This window comes from Ziziphus jujuba, chromosome 8 (genome assembly GCF_031755915.1).
Source record: "Ziziphus jujuba cultivar Dongzao chromosome 8, ASM3175591v1".
Taxonomy (NCBI): domain Eukaryota; kingdom Viridiplantae; phylum Streptophyta; class Magnoliopsida; order Rosales; family Rhamnaceae; genus Ziziphus; species Ziziphus jujuba.
The window spans coordinates 25153642-25178074 of NC_083386.1; the positions used below are offsets into that span (position 1 = coordinate 25153642).

Here is a 24433-nt window from a genome sequence, read left to right on the forward strand (position 1 = left end):
CTTCTAAATTATTGTATGATAGTATCCATGCTCCTCAATTATCAAGCTTTTGTACTTTGATGCTTTTTTTTTTTTTGACACTTTCATTCTTAAATTTCAATTTTTAGCTAACTTTGGTTTTTCTGCTATTTTTCCTTTAGCTTTTTAAAAACAAGTTTGAGGCATACAATAAACTTGATTCAACATACAGCATCTAGTGAAGTTGTTTGATTTATAATTTTATCGTTTTATTATTGTAGTAAGTGTATTGCAAAAATTAGACATGCAAAAAAAATAGTTAACGATCAACAATGTATTTAAAATTGAGTATTAGGGACCAAAGTCAAAAAAAATAAAAAATAAAAAAAATCCAAGAGTAGAGTGCAAAAGCCTAATATTTGAGAGGTCATGGATGCTAAAAACCTTAACTATATATATCTTTGCGAGATAGCCTAAGAATAAATTAAGTTATTTTTACCGTACTAAATGATTTTCAATGTGAATTTCTTCATCTTCAATATTAAAATAAATTATAGTATATAAATTTATCTAATTTTGGAAAACCCTCAGTTTGGACCTAAAGTAGAACTTCCATGGCTTTTGATGTTCCCTACAAGCCTTAATTTATACCCGGTGTATCATTTTCAGCAGCTTAATTTGCAGCAAAAATATTGTTGGAATTTCCAATGCTACAAGAAAATTAATATTTATTGCGTCTTGGACAGATATTCACAAAATTACAAAAACTTGCCTAACAAAGTTAAAATAGACGTTTAACTTAACCGGTGCAATAACTAAAAGGCTACCACTAGACTCCTACTAGCCATATACTAAGAGATAATGCTATAGCCTACATTCAACCACAAATAAAGCAATGAATTTGAGAATGATATTATATATATATATATATATATATATTTATATATGTATATACACATACACACACATATACATGCCGTTGATCAGTTCCTCATTCCCACATACATAATTCCTTTTCAACCATGCATTGCTGAACTTAATTAAGTGAATTTCATTAAAAAAAAAATTATTAATTGAATATGTTTAACTCGAAGGTACTTCGCGGAAAAGTTATGCTGAATATATGCCGTACAGAAACTGGCAAGCCCATGCAAAACCCTTACCTTCAATCTAAACAATAGCCCAACTTAATTAAAAATTGGTTCTACAGGAAGGCCCAAAATTAATTAGTTGGTCTTGGCTTGCTCTCATTTTTTTTATTTTTTTTTTTGTTGGGGGGGGGGGGGGGGGGGAGAGAGATAATTGGCTTGCTTTTTATCTATTTATTGAATTTATAATAATATTTAATTAGTCTCCCATGTATAAATAGAATTTGATATTGATTAAAAAAATAAAAATAAAAATAAAAAAGGTATTTTGTTAAATCATTTAGTTTTATGTGACGTACGTATCCTTTATAAGTTTGTCGGCAGTCATTTTAGATTATCAGATTACAAGATTAAATTCTTTATGTATAAAGTCAATAAAATACATCTACTTCCTTTTAGAAAGAATTAATAATAAAACAATTAACAAAGGTAATCTTTACATTCATTCACACCCGTAGGCCTACATATAATCTTTACATTCAATGTATTTTTCTTAAGAAGATAATATCTCTCCTCATTTTGGAAAATCCTCTTCCTTCAAATCCCTTAATGAAGATCAATTGCTTAATTCTCGAAAGAACAACAAAATTGATTTGGAAAAAAAATCACATATATATACATATATATGAATAGATCATTTCATTTCCATAGGGTAATTAATTTGGTTAATTTCGTTTGGATAATTTGAATGAAACAAGAAGATTTTTTGATATTTTTGCAAGGATCTATGTGGTGCCAGAATGATGTTGTAATATACAGACCAATAGTCCAATAGCAATGTCATAATCAAATTCATATCCTCGTGGTGAAAATATTGATAAGGTCCATGCTTTTGTTTTGTATTCTCCTAAGCTAGCCTATAAAAATTGAACCTCTCCTAAAGTGGATAAGAGATGACCAAGTCCTCTACACCTGCTCTTCAAATATTATTCACTCATTCAATCAAAAAGATCATTTACCAAAAAAATATCAATCAAACGTCAGTGCACGTGCGTTTCTTCTATACTCTTAGCATTTAAGAAATAATTGCGAAAGATCAAATATTTTATTTTTCTGGGTCAAAAAATAAGATCAGAGAATAAGATCTTTAGCTTCTTTCAATAGCAAATGTAATTTTAATTGATCGAGTTGTTATTCTTTTCTTCCCTTAATTTTAAAGTATAATTGTTGTCTATATATATATATATATATGCTTGAAGTTGGTCTATATATTATGCTTACTGTGTTTTCATTCAACTCAATATCTCATTCGGATAACACATATGCATACATACATATATACACGATTATATTTTTGTATATTAATGTGAAACTAAATAATTAAAATTTATCCATGCTCCATTTTCTGTTTGTCATAATATATTGTCGGATTTGTATGAAATTTTGCCCTTGAGTATATCCTTTAAGTGGGGCCACGAGATCATCAGGCTAATATATATATATATATATATTGAGAAATATATCATTAGACTAATCTGTGTAATATGTGTCACTTATGCTCTATTCAATAATTCATTACTTAAAAATTAATAAATTCATTTTCAGTTTTTTCCACGCAAACTATTCCCGCCTAACTACCATCGCCTCAAATATTATAAAAATATTTTCTGATTTAATCTAAGTATATATAGAGACTAATTAAAAAAAAAAACTGAGTAATTTCCCATCAAATAGTCAATTGCAATAACAAAATATATTAAAAAGAAAAACGTTGATTTCGTGAATGACATATATAAAATTCTGACAAATATTCAGCAACAGCCACGAGTTTGACAGACGTCCCCTCTTTTTATCTTATAAATTATAATGAATTTCGGTTGAATGCAATGGACCGTAACTTTTAAGACGTGTTAAAATGTAAAAGGTTAAGGTTCTTTCTTTTTTTTTTTTTTTTTTTTTTTTTTCTCAATGATAAAGTTAATTCTGGTTATTTCATATAGAACCATATACATCACTCTTATCTCATAATTAAGCGCAATTATGAAGAATTTAAGGAAAAAAATAGTTCCATATTAGGAGAGCAGTCCAATCAATTTGACGCGACATGTTAATTAATATTTGCAAAAAAGAAAAAGGTATGTTAATAATAATAATAGTTATGGGATAAATAAATAGAAAAAAAAAAAAAAAAAAGGAAGAATTGAGGTCAGTGTCATTATCTTTGAATGTGATATTAATGCCAAAACTAAAAACAAAATAGGAAGGAAAAAAGAAAACATGTGATTCATAAAACATAAAACAAGCATAAATTCTGTTCTCATCGATGGCTAAAGGGTTTGAATAGTTGCTTCTCTTTCCAACCGCCATAATTTTATTGTGTACCTTATTTTACTCCGTTAATCTCTAGCTGTATAATCTACATATTTTTACTCGATTGCTTTAATTTGATCTTTCTGCGGCTCCCTGATAGTACCGAAAACCCAACCTCAATTTTGATCGCTTTTATCACAAACAACCAAATCATGGAAACTAAAAACAATATATATTAAAAATTTGAGTTCGTTAATAGTTATGTAAATTAAAGGATTAATTATATATGCCATATAACTGGAATTATGCAATCCTTATTATATATATATATATATATATATCTTAAATTACAATAAATCAAAGATATATTTATATATATATATAACTAAAATAAATAAATAAAGCTAGCTAGATCATGTCTGTACAGGATTAATTTGTTATCTTATCATACATAAACATCTTCAATAACAGGAGAAATAATTTAATTGAAAGTAGTAACTGTTAAATTCAATAAAAATAAATGAAAATGAAAATGCAATAGAAGAAGATTCAAAGAGCGCTACGAATTCCTTGAGAAAATTCTTTTTGTATTATACAATTAAGCTAGGACTGGGAAAGACCACCTATAGTCCACAAACTAAAAGAAAAGAAATACTGGGTTTTTTCTATGATTTTTCTATAAAACTAATAGCTACAACACCACAATTTCCATCTACTTTTACATACAAAATGGAATTGAAAACTAAGAAAGAAAAATAGATACATAAGCATTTATATGGTATTATACTGTTTCTCCTATCTAGAACAATCCATCCGGAAAAACGCGTCTCCAGTGTGGTGATTGCGTTGTTACATATTTTTACAGATATATAGTATTATATATTCTTATTGGAAAGTAAAGAAAAAGGAAAAACAAAATGGGAATATAGGAAAATTCAGTGACTATATGGTATATACAGAGGAGAGAGGTATACATGAAAGCAATATATAGTATATATTGTTTTCCAAATTAAACTATCGCAAGAGCTTGCGAGCTTGTGAAGGAATAATCTTGATGACCAAACCTGGGAAAACATCATCCGGGTCTTGGATATGCGGGTTACGCTCCACGATAAACGGGTCGTTGCACTTGTCGCTGATGGTGTGGAGCGTCTCACCTTCTCCGACCACATAGATTTCATCACAGGGTCTGTCCGACAGATAGTTCCCTCTAACAGGATCATCGGCCAGACTGCTCTCTCTGATTGAACCCAACAAGATTAAAGCCAACAGGACTATGGCACAGTACCACGACACCCTATCAGCTATCCCTGCTGATGCTCTTATGGTGATGCTGCTTGAAGAAGCCATAACAACAACAAAATCAGCTATTTACTTTAAAAAAAAAAGCAGATGATATATATGGATTATATATGAAGGAAACAGAAATGAAAGCGGTTGAATTTATAAATGGAGAAGAAGAAGAATAAGAAGGGTGTAGTTGTGAATATCAAATATAAATATATAGCTGTATTGTGTAAGAAAAGAGGTTTTATTGTATTTGGCAGTTGGCGTTTGAATTAAGTTGGGGGTTCAACGGCGTATTAGCACAACGTGAAAGTTGGGTTCAACGGCGTGGATTTTCTTCTTGGCCTCTTTAAATTCTTTTCCTTTATAATTTTCTTTTTTGCTACCTAGCTTAGCTATTAGCTATACTTTTGTAAATTACAAAAAAGGACTTTGATAAATATTGGGACGTTGTATAATAGTATATTTATGATACTTTCCCAGTTTACCCAAAAAAAAAAATATATATATATATATATATATATGATACTTTTCCAGGTTGGGTTTTATCCGGTAAAAAATACCATTACTATCTACTTAAGAGGAGGTGGAATTAAATTAGAGTAGATGGTTTTTGACATGTGGGTTTTGTTTAATTATTAGACAAAAGGCTGCACCCTCGGGTGTACATGTTTGAAAGAGTATTTTATAGGAAGCTGGATTAGAAACATTAAAGTAAATTTTACTTTTTATTCAATTGCTGAATTGGTTTTAAGTGGAAAAAAAAAAAAAAAGGAAAAAACACTAAAACTTTGGACTGATATAATGATCCCTTACTTTTATTAGTCAATTAATTACACTTAAAGTCTTAACTGTTAATAATGTTTAGCGTAAAATTATACATGTTTATATGTCGCCAAACTTTCCATTTTTCATACTTTATATATCATTATCATCTATAACATGCTTAACCTTTTTTTTAATATATATATATATATATATATAACAATATGATATGCAATTGTTAAAAGAGAATAATGAATAAATTAAAATCAAATGTTGATAAAATTCTAGAATTATTCTTTTGCTTTTCATTTGTGTTATCAAAACTAAAGCAAAGGCCATAATAGGAATTTCATATGAGAAGTTAAGGAATTAGAGAAAAGAAAGGCAACGGTGGAAATAGGAAGGAGCTGTACCTGCGTGAGGGAAATTAATGGCAAATTGCGTGAAGAAAATTGTGGTCTCCCCCACTTAATACATATCCATACAATACCATCATACCATACCACGCTTGAGAAGAAATTTATTTTTACAAGAGCTAAAAAACAAAAATCAAACTGTAAGCATCAACTCAAATATTCTCCAACTAATTAACCAACTACCTTCACCCAAGAGTACTGTAGTGGTTCGTGTTTGAAAAAATGCAATTGGATTTTGGACCAAAACAAAAGCTTGGTTTACTTGGACTTCGCTCGTGGCGTGCTCATGGGATGGGGACCAGCTGACCAAGTCAGTCACCAATATCATGATTTTTCAAAAGCTAATAATATATGGGTATTGGCTAATGGGTAAATAGACAATGGGTTACGCTAATCTTAACTCAAAGTGGAACCATCATTACCAAATATGTTTGATATTTCAATCCCATACACCCATTTACTTACATTCAAAGTCTTACCAATTTTGGACGGTTGTGATCACCATCAATATATTTAGGAATACTATTTTTTTTATAAAATATTTTTTTCATTGGATCATAAAGTTGTGGCAGGAAAAAATCACCCACACAAAACTAAGTCGTGGACTCTATTTTGGGTTTTCATGGCCGGTCGAGATGTGACTCAAGAAGGTGCCGAGAAACTTTTGAGTCAAAAAGTTAAACGTATTTCTTCTCCATACGCTGCAGTTTGTATTATCCATTTTCCTGGGAAAATGAAAAAGAAATTATTTATATGTTTTTTTTTTTTATCTCACAGTTCGTTGCTGTTTGAAAAATAGATATTAAATTGACTTCTGGTCAAGTACTTTGCCAAATTTGAAAGTTTAGGCTTAGTAATTCAATTATTTTCAATCATTAAATAATTCAATTTTCTAAGTTTTCATTACGTCTATCAAAGGAGAAAGAAACGGTTTTTAAAAGTTTGCTGAAAGAACTAGCCAATCGAATCATGGATTTTCTATGAATTATTGCGACATAGAAATCATTAATTTTGAAGTTATATGAAAAAGGACAAGGAAACGACTAAACGAATTCCAGGGGTGAAAAATAAAGCCAAAGAAATGAGAAAGTAAATAAATTTTATTGTCTTTTTATTTTACGTGTTAAAGCAGCCAAGATATTACTAACATAGATTCTTTCTTTTAGGTCGTCAATTAGGAAGGAGTACTACTAGACAAGTTGTTTTACATCAATCTAATTTAATCTTTAAAACATGCTTAATTTACGACTTTTCAATGTTGATATGATAGGCTTTTCGTCCACTGATCGTTAGCTTTTCGCTATCTAGCTCATCAAATATTTAATTAATTTCATGACGAAATGGTAAAGTACTTGGTTCTAGCATGGTAACCACTTTTATGTTGATACCCACTTCTTTTAACATTAATATATAGATTATGCCCAGCAACACACATATACACACTAAAATTAAAATAAAAAATAAAAAATAAAGATTATTCTAATGCTTTTTTTTTTTTTTTTGGGCTTAAAATTTACTTTTAGAAGAACGTAACGCTGTGCGAATCCAGTTTTAAAATTTTAAAAAAGAGGACCTAAAACGTTAATGTTTGTATATGGTTATTTCCGCAACCGTATCTTTTTGACTCGAAACAAAATTAAATAGGCAAGCTAATCTAGCCATAAAAACCATGTTAATGTACAGTGAAATCACACTCTTGTAAGTTTTTTTTTCAAGCAAATTTTTGTTGGTAAAATGGTAGGATCAGAAGGAAAAAGTAATCTTTATGATGAATTTGGTGTGAACTATCTCGAAAACCAATCAATAACTATTTAGACAAACACGAAAAAACAGGGATGGCTAGGCTTTACCTAAGCTGTGACGTTTGCTTTTAGATTAAGGCTTTAATCGTACTCTAATTGTCAAACAATATTATATAAGTACTTGTTAATTCCTATTGCAAATTTCCAATTTTCATCGTCCACCTAATCTTCATCATTATGATTATATATACCGGTTGTTTTTGTTGTTATCTAATTTGATTTTATTAGCAATATCCAAATTTCTGGTGCACTAAGCTGTAGTTAGCAAGTACCTTCTCATTTTGCGAATCCAGGACCCTTCACCGGTTCAGCAAATTCAATTAATTTTTTTAATAAATACATTAATTAATCCCCCATATAATGACTATTTTGTTTTCTCTTTTGTATTCTTTTGCTATATATTGCATATTAAAAATAAGAACTTAGCTTAACAAAAGCAGCTGGGGATAATCTTTCCTAATAATTCATAGGCACACGCCATTAAAAAATAGAACAATAATGTATAGAATGTATATCTGCAATTTGCGATCATTACGGCCACTAAATTGATTACTCACCTAACATTTGCACCAAGTCCTAATTAATTAAATTAAAGTGGGATGACAAAATCATCAACCTCTCCAAGCTGGAGTAGAAATATAATTCTTGTATAATATTCAATTAATCGACAGAAGTCTTTTATATATATATATATATATATATATAAAATAATAAGCTGAAGTGAATTATAGAAGTGTTTTTCCGAGTACATACTTCATCAGAGGGAATCTCAGTGCGTATCTCAATAATGACAAAACTAATCTCTAGCGAGCCGCCCTAACAGGAAGCAAAAGTTGTTTATTAATTGATTAGCAAAACCTCCATATCTCCTCCCGTCGCATTGAGTTCAAAAAGTTTGGCATATGTAGTTCATGCATAAGAGCTCAAGCTACTTTCGGTAGCTGGCAGAAAATCACTTTTTGCATTGATGCAAAGGTTCTTATGGGACCGAAAAATCCTTTATGTTGGTGAAACTTCTCAAGTCAAAATTACAATATTTTCAATTGAAAAGGGGAACATAATTAGAGGTTTCAACTGACATCCTCAATAAATTATATATATATATATAAAATATTTTTATAATACCGACTATTGGATGTGTGAACTACATATATATAAAATAATTATATATATTTTTTTAAAATGCATCGGTTTTATTGTACACTTTATATACACATACACATTAAAATTAATATTATTTTTTAAAAAAATATCAATTTTATACTGTTTATATACTGACGATCCATATTGTAAAATATCTCTTCATGTATATTTATATATATATATATAAAAACACTTGAAAAGTTAAATCATAATTATTATTTTTTTTCCATTGCTTCCTTTGCATATTGAAAATTAAATTTCATACTAAATAATTAATATAGTGTTTCGTGGTGAATTTTACTCTTTGATATGATATGAATATGTATAAAAGCTATTATATAATTGCATAGAAAATCGCATCAAATATTCCAAAGGGTCATCCAATTTACCATTCTTTTATTAATATTTTAATTATCATTGATATTATTAGGTAATTTGGTTATATCTCTAGATATCTACGATGTCAATGTCTTGTGCAGGATTAAAAACGCTGCTTGATCTTTACGATAAATAACTATTTATTTAATGAATGATTGTAAATAAAATTTATATATTAAATAATAATTTAAATGATTAATTACTTTTAAAATTTAAAAATAAAAAATTAAAATTTTTCCATATAAATAATGATAAAAAAATAAAACTGTTCTTATAAAATAAGAGATATATTGAGTGGCAAAACCAAGTGCTATAATTATGTGGATAAAAGACTTTCATAAAAGAAATAAATAAGGGAAATTAACTCTCTTTTTTTTTTTTTTTTTTTGGCTGAATAAATAAGGGAAATTAACTCATTTAAAGCACTAGTGGTAGAATTCATAAATTGATAATGGCATCAATTAACTTCCGTCATCATCCATATTAATCAGTAATATAAATATTATATAATGTATCTTAAATAGCATATTAATCGTGCTGAGTGTTGGCTGTGGCAAGGACATACATGAAGTGATAGAAAAGCCAAAATAAAATTCTTATGAATTCATTTAAGATTCTGCAATCAATTGGTATGGTGGACACTGTCTTAGTGTCCATTAGATTCAAAATTGATTTGCAAATCTTGCTGTCAATTCAAACATAAACGTTGATTGTATTTGTCCATTATTAAGTGCAGAAATGATATGTATATGTTTGTTCAATGTTTGTTAAATGAATACGGGAATTATATGTCGGTTTGGACTTCGAAGAAATGGGTGCCATGTGTCCCTCAAGGATGGCCCAATGGTTCAATTTCACCCTACTTTAAAATTAAGATTTTTTTATTTTTTATTTTATTTTATTTTATTTTCCTTCAAGCTCACCATTCCACTGCTATTCAGTGGTCAGGCCATGTACGTGGGAAAAAGAAGGAGATAAAGCCCATATTAGGCCTACAATCATTTATATTCAACTGGCGGAGGCCCAAATGAGCTTGGTTTTTACAGGCCACCAATCCAAAACAACGTCAATCTTTTAACGTTATCAAAAAAAATAAAAAAATAAAAAGGGTGACGTTTACTGTTCTTGCTCGAAGAATTGTTCCTTGGAAATCTGGTATGGTTGCCTGAAATTCAATCCAAAAATTTCATGGTGGTTTTTGTTTTCATGAAACTTGCAAGACCCACTGTGCGCCTCTTCAGCACCTCAACGGCTATCCAAGAATCAGAGCGAGTAACGAAGAGATCAGTTTCGATAGACTCGATCAAGAAGCTCCATGCCCACCTTATCAGAAATGACCTCCACAAGGAACCATCTTCAATCTCTGAAGTTGTCAGATCGTATGCACTATCGCCACCCTATTTAGACAAAGCCCGCTTAGTTTTTTATCAAATTAAGCGACCCACATTCTTGGTTTGGAACCACATGATCCGTGGACTGTCACAGAGTGACCAACCCAGTGAAGCAATTCGCATGTATATCCGAATGTACCATCAGGGATTGTCTGGGAATAATCTGACCTTTATATTCGTTTTCAAGGCTTGTGGTCGAGTTCCTGATATCGTACGTGGCCAAATGGTTCATGTGCATGCGCTGAAACTTGGGTTTCAAAGTTATCTTTTTGTTTCTAATGCTTTGATCCATATGTACGCTTCTTGTCGCGATTTGGATTTGGCCCAGAAAGTTTTTGATAGAATGGAGGATAGAGATATAGTATCTTGGAACTCTTTGATGTGTGGGTTTGCTCAGCACAGTAGCTTTAACGACGTTTTGCGTGTTTTTGAGGCAATGCAATCGGCAAATGTGAAGGCCGATTCTGTGACAATGGTTAAAGTTATTCTAGCATGCACTTATTTGGGCGAATTTGGAATTGCAGACGCTGTGGTTAAGTATATTGAGGAGCATCATGTTGGGATTGATGTTTACTTGGGAAACACAATGATAGATATGTACGGACGGCGTGGATTGGTGAATTTGGCGCGCCAAGTATTTGATCGGATGCCTGAAAGAAATATAGTTTCATGGAATGCCATGGTCATGGGATATGCAAAAGTTGGAAATTTAGTTGGTGCAAGAAAACTTTTCGATGAGATGCCCAAAAAGGATGTCGTCTCTTGGACTTCCATGATTACGGGTTATTCTCAAGCTAAGCAATATACTGAGGCTGTGGGGCTTTTTCAAGATATGATGGCAGCTAAGGTAATACCAGATGAAATAACAGTGGCCAGTGTGCTTTCTGCTTGTGCCCATTTGGGTTCACTTGATGTTGGAGAAGCGGTGCGTGACTTTGTCAGTAACCATGGTGTGAAAGTTGATATCTATATTGGAAATGCTTTGATATATATGTATTGCAAATGTGGGGTGGTTGAGAAAGGATTGGAAGTGTTCCATGAGATGGAAATAAAGGACCCTGTTTCATGGACTTCTATAATTTCAGGCCTTGCTGTGAATGGTTTTGCAGATTCTGCAGTTGAACTCTTCTCACAAATGTTAAGAAAAGGTATTCGACCAACTCATGGAACTTTTGTTGGGATTCTACTGGCTTGCACTCATGCTGGATTAGTAGATAAAGGATTGGAGTATTTTGAAAGTATGGAAAAGGTTCATGGACTAACACCAGAAATGAAACACTATGGGTGTGTTGTGGATCTCCTGAGCCGCTCTGGCAGTCTAGAGAAGGCATATGAGTTCATAAATAAAATGCCCATCATTCCGGATGTAGTCTTATGGAGAATACTGTTGGGTGCCTGTAAGCTTTATGGAAATGCAACCCTATCTGAGATTATTACAAACAAGCTTCTTGAATTGGATCCTCATAATAGTGGGAATTATGTGCTCTCGTCACATACTTATGCAGGTATTGACAGATGGAATGATGTTGTAAAAATGAGGACATTGATGGATGGGAGCAATGTGCAGAAGCCATTTGGTTCTAGTTCTATCGAAGTCAATGTATGACATTAAATAACTCTCAGGATCCATGTTTAAGAAGAACAAATTGAGTAACATGTATAAAACCATAGATCCTGACACATCAATTTATCCTGTATATGGGTAAGTATAGTATAATCGAATGGATACCAACTGCTGTCATGCAAAATCTGAACCAAAGAGCACCATATTAATCCAGTTGGTCTTGGCAGACAGATGGCTTGGGTTCTGGTTTTAGCTTCAGAAGATCTTGTTTTTCTGATGAACAAGTAAAGTTTCCAATTTTTTTACTTCTTTCAGATTTGTTGAGATTCTCATTACCTATTGAAAAGAAGGGGCTGCCTTCAGAACTAGTGGGCGCCCTGATGATGTCAGGGTTAAGTCTTCGGTTTGACAGTGTCATGTTTCAATTGCTATTCCATTCGGAAAGAATATGACAAATAATTTTGTGAATCACCTGGTCGAGAATCAAATCAACCAAGATGAAGTTCAGACCAGAATGAAAAAAATTGTTTGAGCTTTAGAGATGACTCTGTAATTTATGTGTTACGCAGCAGCTAGAAAAAGCTCTAGAATGCTGCCAGTTGATACTTAAAGCTTGCATATCCTTTCGTGTCTGTGGGCAAATGGCTAACATTGTGGTTAAGCTGACAAAAGATAGTTGTCTGGTTTGCCCAAAAAAGAAGCAAGGAGGATTTGGAATGGAAGCAGAGAGCTATAACTCTGTTTATTATCCACCTGTAAAGATGGACTGGCCTTGCTTCTAAGGTCGAGATATAATTGGATTTGATAGTTCATGCACTTAGATCAAGTCATGTAAATTGTAATGCAGTTGTCCTAGAATTAGATTCTGTGCGATGTTCTGAAATTGCATAGTCATTGATACCTCATTTTATCCTTTTTAAATCTTGGTCTCCACTTTTTACAATGAATATCTTACTCTTTAGAGTTGAAATTCAAAAGAGAAAACGAAAAATAGAATATATCAAGTGTTGTCAAACAAACAGATAAAGCAAGACTTCTTACTGCTGAGAAGATTAAACTTGGAATTTTAAACAAAATGAAAAAATCAATTTAGCCACAATATCAGCAGAATACCTGGTAAAAAATCTTATTTGTCAATTTATTTTTAGCTGAAATAAAGTTTACAAATATGGAGAATGGAAGTTATACAAACAGAAACAATACATTTGAATAGATGGATCCTCTTAGATCATTGTGTTGTCTGTTCATAGATTAAACATAATCTTAATGGCATTGCCACCTTTAGCACTAGTTGCAAAGGCTTCTTCTACCTCTTTCTGTGAGAACCCGAATCTATGAGTTATTAATGGCTTGACATCGATCTTACCGGTCTTTAGCATCTCAATGCAGAGCGGCCATGTGTTCCTATACCGGAATATGCCAATTACATCGACCTCTCTATAACCAAAATTCACAGAATCAGTCATTAATATGGTACTAATGTCAAAGAAACATTACAAATCCAAAGTCAAAAACTCTAGCGATCCCTCTTGTATATCTTCGACAATGAAAGTTGACTAACCTTGCAGCAGCAGGGGTGAGAGGGGCAGTCATCTCACTTTGAGCTAGTCCAATGAGGCAAACTTTCCCACCTGAACGAGTTGCAATCAAAGCCGTCGACATGGTTTTGTTTAGACCAACACAATCAAAGCTCACATCGATTCCAGAACCCATTGCATCCTGTATCTGTACCATTTCTTTACCTATATCCTAAACAAAATTCCAACTCAAGTTATTTCGAAGGCTCAAGTAACTTGTCTACAGAAGAAATAAAAATTCTTTGACAAAATGTCAATATGCCAAAACAAACACTTCATGCTATAAAATGATCCAAGAGGAAAATATGGAGCAAAGATCAGGAAGAAAAATCAAAGAACCTCAGTACTTGTTGAAACTTTAACAGTCTTATCTGCACCAAGGGTCTTCGCAATAGATAATCGGCAATCATCAACATCAACTATGACGATTCTAGGAGCTCCAAAGGCACGAGCAGCAAGAAGAGTAATAAGGCCTATCGGCCCAGCTCCCATGATCAATACATTGGTGTCAGGACTTACATTTGCACGGCGACAAGCATGGACACCAACACTGAGGGGTTCACACATTGCCCCTTCCTCCAAGCTTACATTGTCTGGTAGTTTAAAACATAGATATGCAGGATGCACCACCTGTACATTTACAAAGGAGTATTGCTTTTCTCTTTTTGCATCTATGCTTATTCTTGACATTTAGATTTGTAACATTAAAAAGCATGGAATTCTAAAGTGGCGTGATATAGATTACAAACTTTTAGTTCAACAAACTGTGATGCTAAGTAAAGTGCCTTGTTGGCAAGAGAACCATTAGTAGGAGGAGAACCAAAAAACTTCATTTTGGGACAGAGATTGTAACGACCTTCCTTGCAGAGATTGCATTGCCGGCAACTAATTCCGGGCTCCAATGCTACACGATCACCCACCTTTAGAGACTTGACCTCGCTGCCTACTTCTTCAATCACCCCAGCACACTCATGTCCTATTACCATTGGCTTTTTCACTATGAAATTTGCACATCTCATTGTCTGATTAAGATTATAGCAATTCCTAGCAGGAGATTAGTAAATTAACAGTGGAATAAATAATTTCCATTGAATTTTAAACAATCTATATCACTGTGTCAGACTGCACTTTGTAAATTTATCAGAAATTAAAATATTTTATATATTGTATGAATAACGAGAGGGATTATATAACCTTGAAATGGTGAACATCACTTCCACATATACCAAGAGCTTTTATCCTAACTTTAACATCATGTGGGCCTAAAAAGATTCAGAGGTTTTAATTAATAAATTAATGAGCAAATAAAGATTATTTGTAAATATGATCCACCATCATAAATGGGCTCCATTAATTTCAGTAGGTTTATTACTATTAAAAGCTAATTTTTCACCATATCTTTTTACGAGAACCAAAATTGGGCTGAATTTAGTGGAAACCATTTATAATAGAATCTTGGATCAAACTTCTGAGAGTGAAACTTTAAACATCACAATGAAATTCCAAAGGCGCTTAATTCTTTTGGGCACTGTATGTGCATCATATAAAAATTAAAAACAGAGGAGACTTTACCAAGAGGAGGAAGAACAAAAGGTTGAATTTTGAGGGTCTCGATACCAAGAAGCCAAGCGGCCATGTTTTCTTCCTTTTCATCTTCCATGGCTTCACCAATTCCCTGCAGAGACATCTCTCTCTTATTTTTTTTTTTTCTTTTTTTTTTTTTTCTTCCTTCTCTCTCTGTCTCTCTGCTGAGTTTAATGTTCAATTATTTTTTGATTCTCTTCCACCAACCTCCTTTCTCCAAACCACTGTGAAATTTGGCACACTCTCTTATGGACGTATCTGGTTAAAAGCATATCCAAAATCCACCACTAAAAAAGCTTTATCAGAGAGGAAAAAATAAACTATACAATTTGCTTTCAATTCTATCATTAAAAGTCAGACTAAAAATGGCAGAATTTGAAGCTCTTTTTGCTTTCCAGATAAGATCTTCTTAGTCAGCATAGCTTATGTTGGCGGTGACAAGTTTCATTCACAACATGTTTTTCCACTGGCATTCTCAATTATGATATGACTTAAAGGTCTAAATTCAGCCAATAAAGTAACTTAAAATAAATAAATAAAATCCCTTTTTTTTTTCTTGAAAAAAAAAAAAAGGAAATAATTTGAATTTAAGAATCTTTCATTTGAAAAGTAATAGTGGATATCTCAATACTTGAATGAAGATTGAAGAAAGACCCTACGACTGTCTTTAATGTAAAATGGATAAGATTGTAATCTCCATTTTTTTTTTCAAGTTAGTTTTCATGGTTTTTCTAAAACTGAGGCAGACACAATGGTATATTTATTAGAGATCCCATGTAAATAGGGAATTTACTTGTTCTGTGACCGTCCGTTTGCATGAGTCCAAAGTGATGCGTTGGGATAGGGATGGGTTGGATTTAAAAAAATCTCAGATGAGAACAAGAACCAAAAATACTACATGTAGATGAAGGACAATCATTGATCTTTTTTTTTTTTTTTGAAAGAAAATAAAATATATTAATAATTAAAAATACTGAATAGATAATAGCAGTAGTAGTATTAACTGTTATTAATAAACAAAACAACCCAAAACAAAACCACAAAGTGCTTATCATCCAGCAGGACCACCTGCCACCACCACTTGGCCAATCTTCTCTTCCTCTTCACATATTTTTTAGTACTATATATTCCTTCAGTATTCACTCACTCCCACAACAGGTAGAAGATGGGTAAGGGAGGGATGTCTCATGGTGCTGCTGAAGGCAAAGATGGTGAAGAAGAGAATATGGCTGCTTGGCTTCTTGGTATCAATAACCTCAAAATTCAGCCTTTCAAACTCCCACCTCTTGGTAATCCTTTTTTTTTTTTTTTTTTTTCCTTGATCAATAAAAACTTTTTCTTTTATGTTTTTATCAGTCTTTATTCGAATAATCATTTCCATTCCTATGAATTCTTTCAATGGGTTCTTTTTCTTTTGGTTATCGGTTTAAATTATTGCCTATTGATGATATGAATGTTTTTGCTTTGTTATTTTAGGACCTCATGATGTTAGAATTAGGATGAAGGCTGTTGGCATATGTGGTAGTGATGTACACTACCTCAAGGTATACCCTCTCCACCTGCTTTTGATTCCAGTTTCCGTTTTCTGTAGTTTCCTATATAAATATACATATATATATATATATAGATTTGTATGAGACTAGAATAAATTAGCCACTGTATTATGTTTGGCGGCTGAGATAATGCAGGAAAAAATGATAAAAAGATCATTGTGATTGATCTTTATATGATATTTGATAAGCTAAGTGGAGGTGGGGTGGAGGTGGGTTCTAATTAATTTGTTAAAGTATTGTGACAACCCATTTGATTTTGCTATCGTTTCCTTGACAACCAAACACCCAAATTGGAATTATTTCGGGAGAGAATCTAAAGAAATAAGTTTAGTTTAAGAGCTATATGTTTTTTACTTCCAAATATCATTACTAATCCCCTGTGTTCAAAATGTGTGCATATTGGCAGAACCTGAGATGCGCAGATTTTATTGTCAAAGAGCCAATGGTTATAGGGCATGAGTGTGCTGGGATCATAGAGGAAGTTGGGAGTGAGGTGAAGAGCCTAGTGGTCGGTGACCGCGTGGCAATAGAGCCTGGAATCAGTTGCTGGCGATGCAACCTTTGCAAAGAAGGTCGATACAATCTATGCCCAGAGATGAAGTTTTTTGCAACTCCACCGGTTCATGGTTCTCTTGCGAATCAGGTATATAAACATTTGATCATTGGCTTATTGGAGCCAATCTTCTACAGGATCTAGAATAAGCGCTGTAACACTATATTCTATATATTTAACATTTACTGTGCTCTAGCATAATCAAGTTCATTTAAGCATAGTCTACTGAAGTGATTAGCACAACGAAGCAGTATTTGGGATTTTTTTTTTTTTTTTTTAAATTTAAAATTTTTATTCTTTGTTGTTGAAAGATTGTTCATCCGGCAGACCTATGTTTCAAGCTGCCGGAAAATGTGAGCTTGGAGGAAGGGGCAATGTGTGAGCCATTAAGTGTTGGTGTGCATGCTTGTCGCCGAGCTGATATTGGCCCTGAAACAAATGTCTTGGTGATGGGAGCAGGACCTATTGGACTTGTCACAATGCTAGCTGCTCGTGCTTTCGGGGCACCCAGAATTGTGATTGTGGATGTGGATGACCAACGTTTATCTGTTGCAAAGGAGCTTGGTGCAAATGAGGCTGTCAAAGTTTCAACTAATATCCAGGTTTCTATATTTTTGGTTTTTGGACATTACTCTTCTTTCCAACACTATAATAAGGATCAAAAGGAAAGAAATTGTTTCAGTTTTATGAAAATCCCTCCTTATGCCAGTTTCTCTGCTCGTATTAAAGCATTTGTATACTCATTAACATCGAATTGTACTTTGTGTGTTTCCCCTTAATAGGATGTAGCTGATGAAGTGGTTCAGATACAAAAGGCTATGGGAGGTGGAGTAGATGTGAGTTTTGATTGTGCCGGCTTTAACAAAACCATGGCAACAGCCCTCAGTGCTACTCGTCCCGGTGGGAAAGTTTGCCTTGTGGGAATGGGTCACAGCGAGATGACTGTACCACTTACTCCAGCTGCTGCAAGGTATAAACCATTTTTGTTATCTTTTTTACACATTTTTAGAGTGTTGGTACCTCATGGTTAATTGAAATAAGAGTAAACCAGTTTGTTAAAACATTATATATTATGGAATTCCATTTTTGTGTTTGATTTGATTATAATGTGCCCGATGTTTTCAACATGAACAGGGAGGTCGATGTGGTTGGCATATTCCGATACAAGAACACATGGCCACTGTGCCTGGAGTTTCTGAGGAGTGGTAAGATTGATGTGAAGCCTCTGATAACCCATAGGTTTGGATTTTCCCAGAAGGAGGTGGAAGAAGCATTTGAAACTAGCGCTCGCGGTCGTAATGCCATTAAGGTCATGTTCAATCTGTAATGTTCATGTGAGCTACAAGCTGTCATGTTTATATATACAGTTGAATAAACAATAATAGACTTTGGAACCAAAAAAAAAAATAATAATAATAATGATAATAATAATAATAATAATCCTTAATATCAATTTTATTTTATTATATTATGCAGTGGTTTACATGTTTTGATCATACAGAGTTTCCCAAACCCAAAGCCAATATTTGTCAAAAAAGGCCATATTTAATTTGGGAAGGGAATTATGAATTTATCTACTGGGGTAGAAAAAAATGAAGCAGAGAAAATAAAATGGGTTAATAGCCTCAGAAAAATTCAGAATAAGCAGCAGTAACATGTTTCAATCAATCAAGTGCCAAAGCCAATAATTGTTAAAAAGCCATATTCATATTTAATTATTGGCTTTGGGACTCTGATTGATCAAAACATGTGAACCACTGCTGATTCGATATTTTATTTTATTTATATGTTACGAAGGTGTATGGTATTCAAGACTCGATGCGTCAGCGTTTGGATAAATCAAGAATATTCTGAATTTTTCTGAGCCTATTGACCATTTTATTTGCTCTGTTTCATTTTTTTCTACACCATTTGATATATGCATATATAAATTCATCATTCCCTTCCCAAACGCTGATGCACCGAATCTTTTGGCTTTTGCCCTTCTTTTTTTTTTTTTTTTTTTTTTTTGTGGGGGGGGGGGGGGGGACAAATCGTTTGATTTTTACCTTAAAACATCATGCACATAAAAATAGAAATTTCAAATTTAAAATAAGCTGCTTGACCAGACCAAAAACATAAAAGAACAACATATGAATTTTCTTTTTTCTTTTTTTTTTTTTTTTTTCATTTTCATTTTCTTTTGGATGTTATTTGTTGAATACAATAGCGCACATTTACCATCCGCTAGTAACAGCTAGCATATATGCTCAACCTCTTATGGAGATTTTTATCCAAAAGTTACAACTTTGATACGGGCCAAGGTGCTTCTCTACAACCATGGCACTCAGTTAGCCGGAATCCGGGTCGGTGCAACTGAATTCTAACTCTAAAAAAGTCCAAAAAACTCTCGACTCATAATTCAATCCCAACCCAGGAAGAAACCGGGAAACAAAAAAAAAAAAAAGGATTTCCTTCCTCAATTTACACATTACAAAGGAACCTAGGAGGAAAAACAAGAATAAAATAATAAATCAAGATTACAGATACATTATGGCCCGTATAAAAACGTAGCATTCTATCAGGCAGGGTTAGCTGCTTCCACCGCCGCCAACTTCCACACTTTCACTTGGCCAGTTCCATCACCAGTGAAAAATATACCGCCAGGGCCTATCTGAATTGCTCGTATCTCCATTTTGGAAAAAATTTTACCCCTTTCAGCAAATCTGATCATCAAAACAGCAGGAAACAAACAATTAATCAAATGCGAACGTATTTTTAAAAGGAAAAGAAGAGAGAGTGAGAGAGGAAGTATTCAGAGCTCACGATGGCAGATCATATATGCGGACAGAGTTGTCATTGGTAGAGCATAACAGCAACGGCTTGGATTCTGAATCATACATTCCACCCAGGGTAAGCAAGCCCTGCAACAAGAAATTTCGTATCACTTTGAAAACCAAATAGAACTAGACTTCGTAACAGGCTCAGAAGGAACTGAAGACAAAGCCATGAACATGTGAAAAGAACACAGTAAATCATTCAGAGATCTGGAAGAAAATTTTTTTACAATAGGTTTTTCCGTCCAAATACCATTCTCACGCATACAGAAAGGTGCAGTTGTAATTCCAACTTGATGAATTTACATAACAAATATAACTTATTGGTAGGCACAAACTCCAAGTTTAACCAAACCCAGCCTATAAGAACACCTCCCCTCCAAGCAATCTAGAAAACAAATGAATTTTAGTTGATGACAACACATGGAGTTCAGCAGGTAAAATAATTGTTTATATTGATCACGCATCCTGATTCATGTTGCATCGTAAATCATCACCAAAAGAATCCTCGACCAAGAATGGTAATGAAAGAGCTTCTCAAAACCCACTCATATTTCTTTTCTTTACATAACCAGAGTTACAGATCACCTTAATGATTAATAAGCCCCCAAATAAATACAAAAGACCCAATATTCTCCATTTATAAAAACTCGAATCAGAACTGGGTTGATCCTTAGTTATTTACTATTTCTTTTGTTCATTCTAATCTTAAACTCTCTTCTTCATCAGTCCCCGTGCCGTAAAAAGATTAAGGGGAAAAACAAAACTAAGCCTATGCTTAAACACAGAGATGATAAAGAAGCATGTTTAATCAAAACTACTAGCAATTTACAATGAAGCATCCAAAACCAGCAGGAAAAAAAAAGCAACCAGCACTAAAACAAAAAATGAGATAAGATACATTAAACTTACATGTTCTTCAGTGTGAGTATATGCTACTTCCAAGTTTCCACTTTGTCCAGTAACCCACGCCTGCATAAAAAATGTTTCATAAGCAACAAATTGTAGTTTGTAGCCATAGTCCTATACCCTTGATATTTACAAATGAATGTAAACACATACAACAATAATATACCAGAAAAAAGTACGCGAACCTTTATTGTTTTGTCTAAAGAACATGACAAAAGATAATGGTCCCAGATAAGAACAGACATTACAACGTTAGTATGCTCTGTCAGTGTCTGTATACACTGCAACGTCTCAAGGTTCCAGACCTGAAATAATGCATAAGAAATAGGGAAGTGGGAATAAGTGAGATACCAGATGAAAAAGTTCGGAAATAAATTACAGATTATAAATGACTACCCAGCCTACCCTTATAGAATGGTCCATGGAACCAGAGTAGAGCCTATTGGCACCAACTACTAATGAAACAACAGCAAGGGTGTGACCCTTAAGTGATGCAGCTGGTTCAAAGCAATTGACAGCAGCATTAAATTTCCATGCTAATATAGACCCATCCTACATTCAAGAAAGTTTTTATTAGATTTCAAAAATTATTTGATCTCTAAACCAGAACATCCACATAAGGGTCGGGGGACGGGAAGAGGTATGTTTCTTAAATATGCACAGGATTTCTTGATGGCACCAGCAAGTAACTCTAAAAGTCAAAATATCAATATTTCCCCCCTCAATAGCATAGTTTCTAACTGGGAGTTCACAGAATAATGCCTTCCTCCAAATGGGAGCACCCAATGTTGAAAGCACCAACAAAAGAGGGATTGAATCAATATGAAAACAGCATCAAATATAAAAAATATAAAATAAAAAATAAAAATAAAAAAAACATATTAGTAGTCGAAGGGTTACCTGGGTACCAGCAAACAGCAAATCATTACCCACAATCAGAGCATAAACTTGTCCAACAGGTCCACTAAGACTTAGATCCATGTTGGTTTGGGTGTTCCATGCCTGCAAATGCATCATAAATTAAAGATGGCTGAATGGCATTCTACTCTAGTTGCTATAAACTCATATTATATGCTATTAGATTATTTTATTATTTCATAAAAGCACTATTAAAATACATAACATTGTACAAAATAATATAAAAAAAGGCAGTATTATCTTCCTGCTGTCTTACCTTCACAATACTTGGTAAACCAACAAATATCCAAGGACCTTCACTAATCATGCAACCAACTTCACCACCAAGATTAAGCACACCAATACACTGCCAAATGAAAAACAATAAAAACGAATTAATTTACTTAGACTCAATGGGATAGCCAGAACACTTAGGAGCATATAAGAATTCAACATTAAAATTCAATTTTTTTTCCATAGAAATTCCGAATTGGGAACTCAATTGGGAATCAGAAGATCCATTAAAGAGAGAGAGGAAGCCCAGAAGATAGAAAGGGAGGGAGAATAAACTCTCCTCAATCACGCAAACATCTATTTTAGTAATTTATCGTCTATTTGGAATACTAGCCTAAACAAATTGGTTTAAAATTTATGCATATAGTAATTATATTTTAAAACAACTCTTCAATAGTTTCAAACAAGGCTGAATGATATCTGGTTAGGCATAGCGATTTCAATATTCAAAAAGTGTTTCAATGCAACAGAAACCAGTATGTCTAAACTACCAGCCATTTACTCATTGTTCGATAAGCACCATAACAGCTGCAACTAGAAACTAGCAACGTTAAACCTACTAGCACTGATCTAAAATTTTAAGTAAAAATGATTCCTTTAACCAATTTACCATTTAAGCATTGCTATCATGTTTAGACGATATTCCTATTGTTTCAAATTGGGCTGAAAATTCCCTTCTTCTTTACTGGTTTTAACTGACCAAAAATTGAACTTTTCTATTATCGGAAAAACCAGGAATAGGAATCTCTTGTATCCACTCTATACTCTCAGCAAAAGAACATAAAGACTAAGTACCTGACCAGACTGACAGTCCCATACTCTCAAAGTCTCATCTTTACTTCCAGTATAAAGTTTATCAGAGCCAGCCGGCATCGCAATCGCGCTAACAACCTGTTTAGAAAGACCAAGGGACAGCCATCAACTCCTATAACAAAAAAACCCAGACACCCAAAAGAAAATAAAATAAAAAAAAGTGTACCACTTAGACCCAACAAGAAGAATGGGTACCCAAATATCCAAATCACCTTCTGATGCCCATCGAGCTGAGACAACAACGAGAAGCCATCCCCCAAACTCCAAGAATGCAAAAACTTACACGTCTCCCCACGTGAACAATTCCCCTGAAGCCAATAACTACACACTTTATCCATCTTCCTCACAACTCTATTGTTGGCTCCTCCTCCTCCTCTGCCCGCGTGGGGTCGACCCCATGTGTTATTCGGAGCCCGCCGCGGAACCGTTGGATCACCGGCCGCCGCCGCGTTGAAGACGTGGTGCCGCTTAGACGACGCCGTTCCATTGGGAGGCTGTATTGGCGGGGAAGGTAGTTCTCTATGAAGAAAAGGACAAGGATAGCGGTTGCACTTCCCTGCCCTCCAATGGTAGCAGACCTTGTTCTTCGGGTCTGTCGAAGAACCACCCAATCGCTGGAAGACGCGCTTGTTTCCCCCTCCGTCTACATCCATCAGCTTTTTTTTTTTTGTAAACTGCGATCCAGTTCGATCTCTAACACCACTCAGATTGGACTTTGAATTTCTCTTTATCTCAAAGAATTGAAATCTGATGAATTTGTTTTCAAAAATCTTGCAATTGATTGCAGCAAGAATGAAAATATCTTTCGCAATCTGATCGTGCAAGCTTTGAAAAACAATCGAAAACCCTAAACTCTTTGTCACTCCGATTCGAGTTTTATGACTGAAAGGGCTTTTGGAAGAAATCGAACTGGAAAACCCTAATTTTTGTATGGCGATGCCTGATTAGCTTTCGGAGGAGTGAACATGGAAATATAAAGATTCAAAGGCAGTAGGAGAGAGAGAGAGAAAGAGAGAGATAAAGGAAAAGGGATGTTGTACGCGGATTAAAGTCGCGCATCTATACGAGGAAGTTGAATTACTGTATTAACCTTCGCTCGGTTATTGTACACACTGATGTGAGTTGCACCTGCACCATAACCATCTCAAATGTTTATTTTTATTAAAATGTTTGTACCATTTGAAAAATATTTATGTTTATATAATATTTTTTTATTTAATAAATAATATTTTAAATAATTTGTTTTAATAAATTTTGTTTAAAATATTATTAAATAATAATATATAATTTTTTATTTTAAAATTATATTTAATTAAAAAATTAAAAATTTATATA

General features: G+C 33.5%; 5 protein-coding genes across 7 annotated transcripts; 2 read left to right on the plus strand and 3 right to left on the minus strand.

The window, feature by feature from the left end:
* Positions 1 to 4370: 4370 nt before the first annotated feature.
* Positions 4371 to 4706, minus strand: LOC107414412 (uncharacterized). The gene has a single exon (XM_016022524.2). It carries the CDS (start codon positions 4704 to 4706, stop codon positions 4371 to 4373), a length of 336 nt encoding a protein of 111 aa, XP_015878010.2.
* Positions 4707 to 10186: 5480 nt separating this feature from the next.
* LOC107414411 (pentatricopeptide repeat-containing protein At2g29760, chloroplastic) lies at positions 10187 to 13023 on the plus strand. The gene has a single exon (XM_016022523.4). It carries the CDS (start codon positions 10336 to 10338, stop codon positions 12142 to 12144), a length of 1809 nt encoding a protein of 602 aa, XP_015878009.3. The 5' UTR covers positions 10187 to 10335; the 3' UTR covers positions 12145 to 13023.
* Positions 13024 to 13219: 196 nt separating this feature from the next.
* Positions 13220 to 15855, minus strand: LOC107414410 (L-idonate 5-dehydrogenase). 2 transcript variants are annotated; one of them, XM_048471016.2, is made up of 6 exons: positions 15252 to 15794; positions 14874 to 14941; positions 14465 to 14701; positions 14019 to 14309; positions 13664 to 13851; positions 13220 to 13539 (listed from the first exon to the last, which is right to left on the minus strand). In XM_048471016.2, the coding sequence occupies exons 1-6, from the start codon at positions 15364 to 15366 to the stop codon at positions 13347 to 13349; spliced, it is 1092 nt and encodes a 363-aa protein (XP_048326973.2). In that variant the 5' UTR covers positions 15367 to 15794; the 3' UTR covers positions 13220 to 13346. The 2 variants fall into 2 exon arrangements, with proteins under 2 accessions (XP_048326973.2, XP_048326974.2); XM_048471017.2 differs by lacking the exon at positions 14874 to 14941 and having other exon boundaries at positions 14465 to 14723; positions 15252 to 15855.
* A 448-nt stretch (positions 15856 to 16303) lies between these two features.
* LOC107414456 (sorbitol dehydrogenase) lies at positions 16304 to 18835 on the plus strand. Its single transcript, XM_016022571.4, has 6 exons — positions 16304 to 16552; positions 16740 to 16807; positions 17223 to 17459; positions 17681 to 17971; positions 18152 to 18339; positions 18504 to 18835. The coding sequence occupies exons 1-6, from the start codon at positions 16429 to 16431 to the stop codon at positions 18694 to 18696; spliced, it is 1101 nt and encodes a 366-aa protein (XP_015878057.1). The 5' UTR covers positions 16304 to 16428; the 3' UTR covers positions 18697 to 18835.
* Positions 18836 to 19487: 652 nt separating this feature from the next.
* Positions 19488 to 24116, minus strand: LOC107414463 (zinc finger CCCH domain-containing protein 48). 2 transcript variants are annotated; one of them, XM_016022584.4, is made up of 9 exons: positions 23311 to 24113; positions 23081 to 23176; positions 22269 to 22358; positions 21995 to 22096; positions 21500 to 21646; positions 21280 to 21399; positions 21098 to 21157; positions 20175 to 20272; positions 19488 to 20074 (listed from the first exon to the last, which is right to left on the minus strand). In XM_016022584.4, exons 1-9 carry the CDS (start codon positions 23749 to 23751, stop codon positions 19930 to 19932), a joined length of 1299 nt encoding a protein of 432 aa, XP_015878070.3. In that variant the 5' UTR covers positions 23752 to 24113; the 3' UTR covers positions 19488 to 19929. The 2 variants fall into 2 exon arrangements, with proteins under 2 accessions (XP_015878070.3, XP_048326972.2); XM_048471015.2 differs by lacking the exon at positions 21500 to 21646 and having other exon boundaries at positions 23311 to 24116.
* Positions 24117 to 24433: the final 317 nt, after the last annotated feature.

Coding starts and splice junctions, on each gene's coding strand:
- LOC107414463 (XM_016022584.4), bottom strand. CDS start 23,751: ATGGATGTAGACGGAGGGGGAAACAAGCGCGTCTTCCAGCGATTGGGT. Junction 21,400..21,499: donor CCATGGACCATTCTATAAGG/GTAGGCTGGGTA, acceptor GCATTATTTCAG/GTCTGGAACCTTGAGACGTT. Junction 20,075..20,174: donor CGCATATATGATCTGCCATC/GTGAGCTCTGAA, acceptor TTTGATGATCAG/ATTTGCTGAAAGGGGTAAAA.
- LOC107414412 (XM_016022524.2), bottom strand. CDS start 4,706: ATGGCTTCTTCAAGCAGCATCACCATAAGAGCATCAGCAGGGATAGCT.
- LOC107414410 (XM_048471016.2), bottom strand. CDS start 15,366: ATGTCTCTGCAGGGAATTGGTGAAGCCATGGAAGATGAAAAGGAAGAA. Junction 14,942..15,251: donor TTTTGTTCTTCCTCCTCTTG/GTAAAGTCTCCT, acceptor GAATCTTTTTAG/GCCCACATGATGTTAAAGTT. Junction 13,852..14,018: donor AAGTTTCAACAAGTACTGAG/GTTCTTTGATTT, acceptor AATTTTGTTTAG/GATATAGGTAAAGAAATGGT.
- LOC107414411 (XM_016022523.4), top strand. CDS start 10,336: ATGGTGGTTTTTGTTTTCATGAAACTTGCAAGACCCACTGTGCGCCTC.
- LOC107414456 (XM_016022571.4), top strand. CDS start 16,429: ATGGGTAAGGGAGGGATGTCTCATGGTGCTGCTGAAGGCAAAGATGGT. Junction 16,808..17,222: donor GTGATGTACACTACCTCAAG/GTATACCCTCTC, acceptor GCATATTGGCAG/AACCTGAGATGCGCAGATTT. Junction 17,972..18,151: donor AAGTTTCAACTAATATCCAG/GTTTCTATATTT, acceptor TCCCCTTAATAG/GATGTAGCTGATGAAGTGGT.